Source organism: Nilaparvata lugens, chromosome 4 (assembly GCF_014356525.2).
Source record: "Nilaparvata lugens isolate BPH chromosome 4, ASM1435652v1, whole genome shotgun sequence".
Taxonomy (NCBI): domain Eukaryota; kingdom Metazoa; phylum Arthropoda; class Insecta; order Hemiptera; family Delphacidae; genus Nilaparvata; species Nilaparvata lugens.
In genome coordinates this window covers 64,460,788-64,474,975 of record NC_052507.1, presented here as the reverse complement: position 1 = coordinate 64,474,975, position 14,188 = coordinate 64,460,788, and the positions used below count along the sequence as shown (strand labels likewise).

General features: G+C 33.3%; 1 protein-coding gene across 1 annotated transcript in view; it reads left to right on the top strand.

Moving 5' to 3' along the window:
- The window catches only part of LOC120350906 (eIF-2-alpha kinase GCN2-like), a gene marked incomplete at both ends in the record, with an annotated part of 35,166 nt that extends 20,978 nt beyond the window's left edge, over positions 1-14,188 (top strand). Inside the window, 5 exon segments of the mRNA XM_039426188.1 lie at positions 240-473; positions 3,464-3,621; positions 7,989-8,243; positions 10,724-10,839; positions 14,160-14,188. Of these exon segments, the coding sequence (XP_039282122.1) occupies positions 240-473; positions 3,464-3,621; positions 7,989-8,243; positions 10,724-10,787 (711 nt within the window).

Here is a 14,188-nt window from a genome sequence, read left to right as displayed (position 1 = left end):
ATGTCTATAAATAGATACTAAAACTTTATTCGAATTAACCACCGTCTTTCGGAGGAGACGATGACTCGTCGGTCCGGACTACCTCAAAAGTAGTCTTCATCTCTCATCATCATCCCTCTCACTCATTACCCACGCACAAGCCTGAGAGTTTCAGGTGAGGCATCACCCTCAGTATTATTATTATAAAATTTAATTCAATCGAACTGTGGCATTTGAATTTGGCATTGGTTATTTTCCAGCTGCAGGAAGGAGGTAACAATAGTCGCGCATCGGCTGAGTCGGCACTAATCGGCAGTGATCTTGCTGAACAGACTGTGGCGATGCTGATCTCCCTGTTGACCAAGGAGGACTCCTACGAGCGGTTGTCTGCGTGGCTGCGTCCCCTCGTGCAGAAAAAGGCCAAGTCGGTCTGTCAGCAAGGACTGCTGCATCTCAAACAGCTGATTGAGTATATCGGGTTGCTGGGAGTTGAGGTTAGTACCTGTTTCACCAAGGTCAACATATAGAGGTAATAACACCAATGTTAATTTTGGAGTGAGATTCAATGGGCCATATGAATAAAGTTGAGCATTTGCTTATACTTCTAAAATATGGAGCATTTGCTTCATTTTCTATGAATAAACGTGAGCAAAACCTTTTGCTCATGCTCATCAAAAAAATAGTTTTAGCATTTGCTCAAAAGTAAAAGCTTATACTCAAAATTGTTTGAATAAACTAGAGCATTTGCTCAACTTTTGAAGCAAATGCTTCAAAAAGGGAGTCTAGTCTAGAGCAGCTTATCACCTTTTGCTCATAGTAAAAAATGGCTCAACTAATTCGTATGAGAAAGAGAAAACTATACGGATACGATCGCAACCAATAGTTGAGAACTATAAAATATTTTCAGATTAACCATGATATATACACCATTATTCCACACAAAAGAATAAATACAAAAGATAGCCATCCAAAATAGGAAATAGGCATTTAAGAAGATGGAGAGTGTAGACGATTATAAGAAGGCTATTGATATTATAAGAATATGCTGAAGATTATTATAGAGATGAATGACATTTTTTCATGATTTCATTTAAAAATTCTAAACTCAACTAACCTAAAACTCTATTCATAAATAGAAAACAGAGCAGACGACGCAAACACAAGCGGTGCCTACTTGCATATTTAGCGCTTCCGTGAGCTATAAAAACAAAGTAAGGCTACAAAAGCGAATCAGTTGATAAAAAATCTTTAAAATACGTGAGCATTTGCTCTAGAGTTCAGGAGCATAAGGTAAGAGTATATGGCAAAGCTTATTCATATAAAAATGAGCAAATGCTTTTGCTTCTACCTTTTGCTCATGAGCAAAACCTTATGCTCCATGCTCTTGCTCATGAGCATTTGCTCTGGTTTTATTTATAAGGGCCATTCAATTAATAATTTCTCGTTTCGTTTAGTTTCAAATTCAGCGCGTGCAGTGTAAGGGTATGATCACATTGATTGTGTATATGTGCAAGTGTAAGCTTGATTAAGCTTGACCAAGCTTGCAGATGAGAAACAAAATAAAATAGCAAAACACACAGAAACAGTCAATAAGAAATTCATCATAATCAAATCTGTAAAAACTCTTCAAATGAATATGAATATAAGGACAATCCTATCAGATATTTCTTCAGCTTAGCTCTAAAAATCGTTAACTCCTCTATGGGCTTTAAATTTCGGGGTAAAATATTTATCTCCCATGAAAGTTGTCTTCATTTTAAAAAATTCTAAATTATATATCTGTACGATTCTTCCTGATCTAGTATTATAAGCATGTAAAATACTACCTCTCTTTTCTAAATCAGTGAATTTGTAAAAGTACATTATGACGTCAAAAATATATTGCCCATAGTCTTTCAATATGCCTAGGTGATAGAAAATTTGTTTCACAGAGTCCCTCCTTTTAATATTCATGATTATTCTCAGTGCTCTTTTCTGCTGACCTAATATCCTATTATACAATTTCTGTATATTTATATCTGGTTATTTATGTACAACGGATCTCGAAAACGGCTCTAACGATTTTCACGAAATTTGGAACATAGTAGGTCCATGATATAAGAATTCGATTGCACTTGGTCTCATTCTTTGGAAAACTCGCTGAACGACATTAAAAGGATAATTATTCATCCTTGGAAAACAGATGATAATTTCGTCGTCTCTCGATAACAGAAGATTCGTGTGCCTGTGTGGGATAGAGCAGAATTATTTCCAGCTGTGTAATCATAATCAATCAGCGAAAATTTTATCTAGCTAGACATTAATCGATTTGATCAACATAATTTGATTTTTGACATGACATGATAATCCTCCTAAGCTAGAGTATATAATAGTTTTCAAAGTTGATCTTTATTGACAATTTTAAGTGATTAGTGAGTGTTATTTTGTTATTCAATTTGTTTGTATATAATCTAAATTATAAACTTTTTGTTTTTGAATGTTTGAAAAGAAAATGAACCTGAATTCAAGTGTATGGAACATACCTACTTTCGGACTATTTATAGGGTATAAATCAAAATTCGGGGAAGAAAAAGTTTTGGGCTGTGCCTGTAGTACTTCCCCAATCATTTTAAATAATTGTGTTCGGTTTATGAAAAGTAAATAAATAAATAACGAGCGAAGCTCGTTGCCCCGATATTTTCGATTATACATACTTTTTCCTACAGTTACGTTGAAAGTGGCCATTGCTGCACTGATTACAGAACGCAAAGAATCACTTTTCCGCTCTAGTGCGGGAAAAATTTTTCTGCACTCCAGATTTGCAACATGGCAACGCAAAATACTTAGTAGGTTATATGGAGCACAGTGCAGCAAAATCAAAATGAAGTTGGTAACAGTGACTGCTGTGGCTGCTATAGTGAGCAGAGGTGCAACCAAGCACAACGCGCTAATTATTAGATTATATATTATAACCAAGGACAACGAGGACTTTAGGATTTAGGATTAAGGTTTTTATCAATAATAAAATTACACAGAAAAACATTTTATGGATTTCAGTCAATTTTACCCATAATTACCCACTTTTCATATTCAATGGTAACTGTAGGAAAAACTTAATGTGAAATACGTGCGCAAAGTTCCTCGGCTGCACTCAAAAAAACCAACTCAAGTAAACGTTTCTTCGGTGCAGCAAACTGTCACTTTCCGCACTAGTTGCACAAATAACTATTTCCATACACAGAAGCAGATAAATATTTATCAACAAACAATGTCGGTATATTTATAGCAATACATATTCAATAAATTATAACTAAACACTGCAGATATGGAGAGCTTAAAAAACTCCTCAATACTCAATAAGAGCTTCTTAAAAGATACTCATCTAGTTTGTGAAAAAAAATCTTCTTTGAATACTTGTTCAAGAGGTTAAAACTATTATAAATCTTTCTCTTCTTGTTTCTTGTTTATTTGTCAATAAGGTTGATTGATCGATTGCTGATTGCAGTGGTCAGTGGTTGTAAGCCTGGGTTTGATTCACGAGCTGCGAGACTATTCGGGAGTTGTGTTCCAAGTGGTGTGGGATCAGAGAGGCAAACAGGGGCGGACTGAGCGATGTGTCATCGCTGCCGGCGGACGGTATGACTCCATGATACATCGGCTCAGGTATGTACCAATTTTGATATGAAACAATTCAAGATTTCATAACAATGAGATTGAATTATATCTATTTACAGGATAGATCCCAAATATTGACCTTGAATTCACAGAAAAGCACCCTTAATCTCACATCTTATGGATTACCACAGGGTACGGTCTTGTCACCTGTTTTATTTCTCATTTATGTGTTGGATGGGGTTGGTTGGAGAAGAGAAAAAAAGAGAGGAAGATACCTAGCCAACTATGGTTTCCCATGTAATAGGCAGGCAAAGAAGAGAAGAGAAGTAATGAGAAAAAGGTAAGGGAGAAATGGGGGGAAGGAAGAAAACAGAGGAATAGGTACTCAAAATAAAGGTAAGCGAGTCCACTGAAAAATGAAAAAACAATGCTGGAGCAGAAATCTCGAGTCATATATCTAAATGGAAGAAGAAATTACTGTATGTCAGTTTTTTATATCCAGTTTAATTTTTCCGCTGATCTTATTGTCCATGAGAAGTGATTTGGAATGAGGTTATTATTTTAGTACCTATGTAAATTAACTGCCTCCTATACATTCAATATTAGTGTTATAGGTTACATATTTGTTAGCAGTGGCCCTTAGATTATAATAATTAAGTGTAGAGTTTATTGTGAGAGGAAAATCGGATCTATATTTTATTAAGTACTCAATTACGGTTTTTATGTATAATTGACGTATAGTCATGACCTCAAAATCACTAAAAACCATATAGTTTTAATTATCAGTTTTTGTGCTACAAATAATTCAGCAATATGACAGTTGAAACAGCCTCCCCAAACAACTATGCCATACTGCAGAATTGACTTGACTAGAGCATGATACATCATTTTCAGGTGGTTCTTATTAAGATTCTGTTAACTTGGTAAAATTTAAAAGATAAATATCTAATTTTTCTACATATGTATTTAATATGAACATCCCATTAAGGTTTTCATCAATTATGATCCCAAGTACTTAGTATTATTGACTTTTTTAATGGTGGGACAATCACAATTACCCAAGTTTAAATTGCACTGAGAATGGAGTCTCAAATCTTGATTCTCGTTGGGCTGTCCTACTCTATTTGCAGAGAAAGTTATGTAATTCGTTTTTTCAATATTTAAACTCAAGGTATTCTTATCTAACCACTTCTTGATTAAAAGCATATATTTTCAGCTATGGTATGAACTTCATTCCATGAATTACCGTGAAAATAGCTGCAGTATCATCTGCAAAGGATATCACAGTTGAGTTTAGAAGTCTTAAATTTAAAAAGTCATTTACATAGAGTATGAAAAGGATGGGAGAAATTACATTACCTTGAGGAAGACCATAAGAAGTTAAGTTAGTTACACTAGATTGATCATTTATGGTTAGGACTGGGTTCTATTACTCAGATAGCTTTTGAACAATTTAAGCGAGACTCCTCTGAAACCATAGGACTCCAGTTTATGAACAAAGTATTATGAGGTATTGTATCAAAAGCTTTGCGTATATCCAGGAAGACTGCAATAGTTTTCTTATTGGAGTTTATTTTATCAGATAAAGTATTGACGAATTTTATTAGAGCGTCAGATGTACTTTTACCATTTTGGAAGCCGAATTGGTTCTTGTTGATAATTTGTTAAGATTCAAGAAAGAAACAACTCTTGACTTTATAGTTTCTCCATTATTTTAGCAAGGTTGCTGATAAGACTAATCGGTCTATAATTACAGGGATTAGTCGGGTCACCTTGTTTGAATAGAGGTTTTATTTTGGCTGACTTGAGGTGCTCAGGAAAATATCCCTCCTCAAAGCATCTATTAAAAATGAAAGAGAGAGGTTGAGATATAAATTGGCTATTTTCTTCAGCGTAATATTACCTAGACTATCAATACCAGGACTGCAGTTGTTCTTTAGATTTTTAATAGTTGCCTCAACCTCAACTGGGCACGTTGGTCTCATAAAAAACGTGTTATCGATCTGTATTTCAGGAAATCGATCACCAGTATTATCAGGGATATTGATAGTTTGAGCTTGTAATTTACCCACATTTGTGAAATATTGTTGAGGGATTGAGCATCAAGTTCAGTACTCTTGTCGTTGATACTGTCCTCACCTATAACTTCGTTTATGCACTTCCACAACTTCATGTTGGTTATTACAATTTTCAATTTTCCCTTTATAGTAGACTTCCTTTGCATGATTTATGATCTTATTCAAACCATTACATAAACTTTATATTCATTCTTTAATATATTGTTATTAGGATCTCTTCTGAGTCTAGAATGCATTTTGTCCCGCGTGATTATTGATCTTATGATGCCTTCAGATATCCAGGGCTTCAGGGGACGAAGTCTGTTAGGTATCTCTTTTACCTTTCTGCATTGGTTGTCAAACGATCGACAAATTTATCCATAATAGTGTCAATGCTTCCATTCACGGTATAGATTTCTTCCCAATCTTCATTCCTTATGCGTTCCAATAGTGCATGATAGTTGGTTCTAGTTAATGTGTTTATCAATACTTTTCTATTATTCTTATTGATAGGAACCTTCACCAAGAGAATGATCTTTGATGATGTGAATGATCTTTCAAGATTTTGGCATAAAGCTGTAAGTCTCTATATGTTGTAATTTTTCTATTGATGTAAATAAATAAATTAAATTAAAATTGAAAGATGGCAGGATTTTGTCTTTTGCGGATGATACAGCAATAATCTTCACCAGTGCTGACTGGCGGTGCTTGTTCAGCGATACAGAAGGTTAGGCCTATATATTGACAGTCAAAAGATGGCTTGACATGAATACCATGAGTCTTAATGTAAATAAAACAAAATATATAACATTTTCACCAAATACAACTGGAAAACCAGAAAATCGTTTCAAGCTAAAACTGCATTCACTTTGTTCAAATCATTCAATATGTAACTGCCCAGGAATAGAAAAAGTAAATAATACTAAATATCTTGGAGTAATAATAGATGAAAACTTGAAATGGCAATCTCACATATAGTATCTGTGTAAAAAACTGAAATATATATCTTATAATTCTATAAACTAAACAAAATATTGAATATAAATAATTTGAAAACAGTTTATTATGCCATACTTCAATCAGTTTTACAATATCAGTGTTACTATCCTTGTCAATCTCCCTGTTAGCCTACTTGTATATACATACTCTGAACTATTGTTATTCTTGATATTGTGTTATGTATCTTATTATGTACACTGTATTTTTTTAGACGAGCTTATACATTGTAAAAAATGTCAGGCAGAATAAAGAATTTGAATTTGAATATGGATTAATGATATGGGGTGCTGCATATGATGTACACATCCAAAATCTATTCATCATTCAAAAAAATATAATAAAAACTATTGAATAAACCAAGGTTATACCCAACTAATCTATTTTTTCTGGATTTTGATGTTTTTACTGTGAGACAACTATATGTCAAAGTCTTAATGAAATACTTCAAATCATTTCAGACCGGGTGTAACAGAAAAATATCAAGTTCATTCTACAAGACTTTCATTGATCAGAAGGCAGCTAATTTACACAAGCAGTAAACTGATCAATGAGATACCTTTTGATTTGGATTTCAAAATTAGTAAAAAGAGCTTGAAAGAGTGGATTAAGAGAGAATATTTTTTTACATTGAATATAACGGTTTAATATAATTTAATTTCCTTTATTTTTATTTATAGGTGTTTCTCTGCACATTATTTGTTGATTTTTCTACTGTTCTAATGTTAAAATCGTTAGAGCCGTTTTCGAGATCCGTTGAACATAAATATATACCCATATAACCACATAATCAGATAATCATATAACCACATAACCATATAAATAAATATATACAGAAATTACTCGCTTAATATAATAGGATTGATGACATCGTCGGCACATTTTTATTCTGTGTTCACCACAAATCAGTTACAGTTTCCAATGTGAAAGATATTTGGCTACCCTTTAAATGCAGATTAAAGTATGAATGGTTCCTTGAAGCACTGCTACACGCCTGGTTGTAAATGACTTGAGGGTGTGGAGGCATTTTTGATTCGATGTAGTCATGCGTAAAATTCACGCATGATTAGTATTCTAGGGTTGATTGAAACAAAAATTACGGTATCTTTATTTATTTATTTATTTATTTATTTATTTATTTATTATTTATTTATTTATTTATTTATTTATTTATTTATTATTTATTTATTTATTTATTTATTTATTTATTTATTTATTATTTATTTATTTATTTATTTATTTATTTATTTATTTATTTATTTATTATTTATTTATTTATTTATTTATTTATTTATTTATTATTATTTATTTATTTATTTATTTATTATTTATTTATTTATTTATTTTGTATGATCTTTGCAGACATTCGCTGCAACTAGGTGTTCCTCCCTCAGGCACAGAGCAACACGCGGCCGGCATCAGTCTGTCGCTGGACAAGTTGGTGGCAGTGATGACGTCATCTGGCCAGGGTGACCAGTGTGGCCACACTCACAGGCAGACAGTGGCCGTGGTTGTGTGCGCGGTTGGCAACACTGGTGAGAGTTGTGCCAGCGGCTCAACGTGCTCAGAGAGCTGTGGGCGGCTGGGATCAGCTGTTCTTCCATCGATGAAGCTGAGGTTTTGATATATCACAAATATAGTTTTTAGGAAGTAGTAAAGTTTATATCAAGGTACCTAGGTCACAGAATAGGTACAGAATGGAAACTGAAACGCCTATCTAACCAATGCTTTTTACATGGCACAAATACTAGACACGTCACGTGACCTTAGGAAGTTCCAATCCTGGTCTTCTGATTGGCTCGCGGCAGTAAACGAGATCAATTGATCCGGATCAGTAAAGTGATCCGAACCTCCCATCAATACTGTTACAATGCGGAGCTTCCTAACAAGATGGCGGATTTTTGCGCCAGGGTACTAGCCGAGTTTCCATACTGTATGTATACTGTGCCTAGGTACCTTGGTATTCTAGGTACATTGGTTTATACTACAGTCACTATATTACCCACAGTATGGCCATTGGCCATATACCAAGTATATTTTTGTGATTATTAACTCCGATATAATTTCTTTCTTGTTTTTTCTATATTCCCAATATAGTTTTGGAACTTGAATTAGTAAATCGTAGATAATAGCGAGTAAAAATGAAAGGTAGGTAACGTAACGTGAAAGCTGAATTTCCAAAAAAATACCATAAAACTTTTGAAATGTGTCATGATATTGTAATAAATTTTGTTCAATTGACAAATAATAAAGTTCTCATATCTATTGCTAGAAGCATGATGGAATTCTCATCACAATAGATTCCATAACATTTAAATAGCTTGTTCTATTCAGCCAATAAGTCTGACGAAAATATTGTAAAGCACAACGTTGAATATAAACTCTGGAAATGCCAATTATTCTAGCCATAGTACTACTTGATGAATTTAATAAACATGTAAGAAATTGAAAAATAACACAAATAACCATTATTGTTTATATTTAGTGGTATTTCTAATCTTAACCACTGCTAGTGGTAATGCAACTCGAAAATCATATCAATAGCTATTGTACCAACATGTTATGGGTAGGGTACTCAGTACTGAAGAGAATCAATCAGAGAAGTCAAGACGTCTTTAATCAGCACTTAATCATGGTTAAATATTTCATAAAATGTTATATTCAATTGAGCCACAAAAATATTTTAAAATTGGATTATTTGAAGTTCGATCCAGTAAATAAGATAAGGAAATACACAAAATTGAAATTTATCTTTCTACATATTTATATAGATCACTGTTTCCCAATAAGTTGTCCGCGAAAGCTCTAGAAGTGGTCCGCGAAAGCTCTAGAAGTGGTCCGCGAGGAGTCCGAGGGAAGGAAAATTGATGTTTTAAGCTTTATTGGTGTTTTTTAAAGTTATCTTTTCTTGTCTATATTAAAGTATAATCAATTTCTCTTCGAAAATGATATATCAAACTCATCTCAAGTTCATAATATGTTTCCAATCGGTAAAATAAGTGATAAGTTCCAAATGTCTAATGCTATAAGATAGGACTTGAAAGTTTGTTTGTTTGGAATCTTAATGGCGGATTTGTACCATGTGACCGAGCTAACCAATCAGAAGCGTGACAGTCAATTGACCATACTGTGGGTAATATAGTTACTGTAGTTTATACAACCAGTTATCATATGGAGTTTAATAGTTTTATAATGAGGGTATATTTAAATAACGAGTAAGGCCCGCCGCAAAGTAGACCCACGCTAATCCACGAAAAGCAACCCACGCCCTGGGATGTTTTGTAAACCATTGCTAGGCTTCCCTATACATATGTGTAATACATGCAATCAATAATCTACTTGTCAGCTGATTGATTTTGAATAATTCTATAGCAATGGTTTACATAACATCCCAGGGCGTGGGTTGCTTTTCGTGAGTCTACTTTGCGACGGGCCTAAGGATGGCCAATAATGTAAATCCCTGCACTCACACATCGATTTTTGTTCGTACGATATTTTGCCGTCCTTATGAATTCTATCTGATTAAACGGAACCATAGAGAAACAATAGCTTAAATAGATATCCCATGGTATAGGGAATTTATGTCGCAACTTTTACTGTTATCTCAAGCCGATTACTGTCGATTATTGTCAATTTTTACTGTTTTGTTGGGGTGAGAGTGTATGAACGGCACAATTTGAGAGACTACCAGCGTCACACAGCTGCATGGGGAAGAACTACGTGAACTATCGGCTTGGGATAACAGTAAAAGTTACGACAAAAACGCCCTATACCATGGGATATCTACTTATGCTATCGTTTCTCTATGACGGAACTTATCAAACAGCATCTGTTTAATCTAATAGAATTTATAAAGACGGCAAAATATCGTACGAACAAAAACGTTGTGTGTGTGTGCAGGGCTTAAAGCTGCAGCAACAGTCGTGGGGATATACGTAAACTTATGAAATTATACATCAAATTAGAGAGAATTTAATGCTCTATAAGCTCATTATCAGCATGGAATTTTTTGGGTTTATTCTTCTCAATCATTAATTTAATTCATCATTCATTATTGTGAATGATTTATTGTTGTATTTTTATTGTGTTTATTCTAGAACAACAACGATGACATGCAGAGCGTGTGCTTGGAGATGGGAGCCTCATTTGTGGTTTACTTGAAAGACGGAGGTTGTCGCATAAGAAACCTTACAAGAGATCTCAACAGGGATAAGTGAGTATATACTACCATATTGTAATGCATGCTGAACTTTCAAGAAAAAAATAAATGCTGTGTGCACAAATTCATCAATAGTCTATACTAACTAATATCATAGAGAAACAATAGCGTAAGTAGATATCCCATGGTATAGGGAATTTATGTCGCAACTTTTACTGTTATCTCAAGCCGATTACTGTCGATTATTGTCAATTTTTACTGTTTTGTTGGGGTGAGAGTGTATGAACGGCACAATTTGAGAGACTACCAGCGTCACACAGCTGCATGGGAAAGAACTACGTGAACTATCGGCTTGGGATAACAGTAAAAGTTGCGACATGAACGCCCCATACCAGGGATATCTACTTATGCTATCGTTTCTCTATGCTAATATTCTATACATTATGTGGACGGCTTTATGCATAAAGGAATCAAGCGCCAATTTTGGCTAAATGGAGTTTGTGGTGCAATCTTGTAGAGATTGTTTTGTCATTAGGACTCATGGTGAAATTACTAAAAATAAAAAAATTCATTCACATTCTTTCATATTGGAATGGGTATTTTGCATTATGGAACCCAAAGCCAAGCTTCCATTTTGCGTTTCAGAATCCAGTATAAAGTAATAAACATAAAAACCAAGCGAAATAGTTCCATTACAGTAGGCCCATTCTCAATATAGTCCAGTCAAGAAAATTTTATAGAGGGAAAAGTTTGGTAGGGATGGGGTGTACCTCCTTACCACCCTTAACATAACTTCGGGGTCAAAGATTGGCTTACAAACTTTTCCCTCTATACTGTTTTATGAGCATTCATTTCCTGGACTAATATTGCTTTAGCTGTACCTCATAACAGATCCAAGGAACCAAGTAACCGCTGAGCCCAATGATTCTTCGTTAGGTAGTGTTGTTTATTAAACAATGTTGTGTTATGTTACAAATGTTAATGATTTTTGAAAAATGGATCAGTTTGAAAAGAGCATTTTTTAGCACTGCAACAATGGAAGAGGCTATAATAACACACAGGAAACAGGATAGGTTCGTGTAGAAACAAGATCAACTGGGTTCAGTTCCATGAAATAATTATTGATTGATTGATTCTTTATTGATTCATACAATAAGTATATCATCAAAATTATAGAGAGAGAAAAAATAAGGTAACCTTGTGCTATTCCTCTCCCAAATTTAGATAAGGTTACACAGTACTATGTGTAAAATAAGTCAAGTCTTATATTTGCTTACTTCACAAAATTTTCAGTCCTTAACTAATAGAATTTAATTATTACTAAGGGCCGTTTGCACAGTATAGATTGCTAAACTCGATTAAGTTAATCCGAAAGTTTAAACTTGAATCGGTTTTCTCAGTGCATTTACTAATCCAGTTCAAGTTAAACTAGTTTAGCGTTAAGTTGGTAATAGAATGTCATCGTTTATAATATCAAGAAGGCTGATTTTTACAGGAAATTTGTTATTTGTTTACAAACCATCAGTAATTTGAGGTTATGTAGCTACTATTTTAGTATTTTCTTGTTCTTGTTCAAAATCCACAGAGTTGAAGCTGTACGGTTCTAAAAGTGAAAAGCGATCAAGAAATTCTTTAAAAACTTACGTTTATAGTTGGCACCAGAATATATATTTTTAGAATGTAAGATAAAAAGCTATTTTGTTACTCTTGAATCTACTATGGTCTTCCTCGTTTATTAGAAATCTCTCAAAAGCAATATCTCATTTATGTGTTATTAAAAAAATGTTTTCCAATCGAAGACCACTGTTAAAAATTGTCTTATTTTCTATCAAGTGGTTTATTCAATCAAAATACTAAATTGGCAGTTGCTGTACTCAAGCAAAACCGTTAAAAAATTCTCTATCCCAGAAATTAAAATTATTTGTTTTTTGCCCAATTTTTCTCAGTTTCAAAATTTCTTCGCAGTCATCTTTATCAATCGCATTAAAAACTTCTATCAATTTCTCCAGTACAATAATTTTTACATTCAAATAATGATTCACTATAACCTAAATTAATAATAATTATCGTCTACAGAAGCATTAAAAACAACCGTCGAAAAATAATTTACTATAATCGGTTTTCTCAGTGCATTTACTAATCCAGTTAAAGTTAAACTAGTTTAGCGTTAAGTTGGTAATAGAATGTCATCGTTTATAATATCAAGAAGGCTGATTTTTACAGGAAATTTGTTATTTGTTTACAAACCATCAGTAATTTGAGGTTATGTAGCTACTATTTTAGTATGTTCTTGTTCTTGTTCAAAATCCACAGAGTTGAAGCTGTACGGTTCTAAAAGTGAAAAGCGATCAAGAAATTCTTTAAAAACTTACGTTTAGTTGGCACCAAAAAAATATATTTTAGAATGTAAGATAAAAAAGCTATTTTGTTACTCTTGAATCTACTATGGTCTTCCTCGTTTATTAGAAATCTCTCAAAAGCAATATCTCATTTATGTGTTATTAAAAAAATGTTTTCCAATCGAAGACCACTGTTAAAAATTGTCTTATTTTCTATCAAGTGGTTTATTCAATCAAAATACTAAATTGGCAGTTGCTGTACTCGAGCAAAACCGTTAAAAAATTCTCTATCCTAGAAATTAAAATTATTTGTTTTTTGCCCAATTTTTCTCAGTTTCAAAATTTCTTCGCAGTCATCTTTATCAATCGCATTAAAAACTTCTATCAATTTCTCCATTACAACTATTTTTACATTCAAATAATTATTTACTATAACCTAAATTAATAATAATTATTGTCTACAGAAGCATTAAAAACAACCGTCGAAAAATAATTTACTATAAGCTGTTTCCCCATCAAATCTTTACAGATGTCAAGTTAATCCAAATTATTTGGTTGCCTCCTGCTTTAGAGGTTTAAACTTTCCCATAGTTTAAACTCAATACAAAGATTAAACTGATACTGTGCAAACGGAATTTTAGTTTAAACCAAAAAAAATCCAGATTTGGTTTAAGCTTTAGCTTAAACTTACACTGTGCAAACGGCCCTAACACATTCAATCCTCGTTAGGATCAGTTTTCTGGTTCTTAAAAAGATTGATATAGAAAAAAAGAAAACTGGCAGCACAGTCACAATGTTTAATTGAAAACTTGACGAACTGATAATAGGCCATCCTGGGTAAATTAAGAATCTAAATGCAAAATTTCAAGTCAATCAGTTCATTAGCTCAGACATGATGATGCGTCAAACATGTATTTGGTATCCCGTACATATAAAGGAAATTCCTCCCTTTTCAGTATTGATTGTTCAGTATGGAATAAATTAATAATTAATTAATTTATTGGTTGGTTGATTGATTGATTGATTGTTATCTAGGAGCCAACAAGATGGCGGCTGGCTGTCAC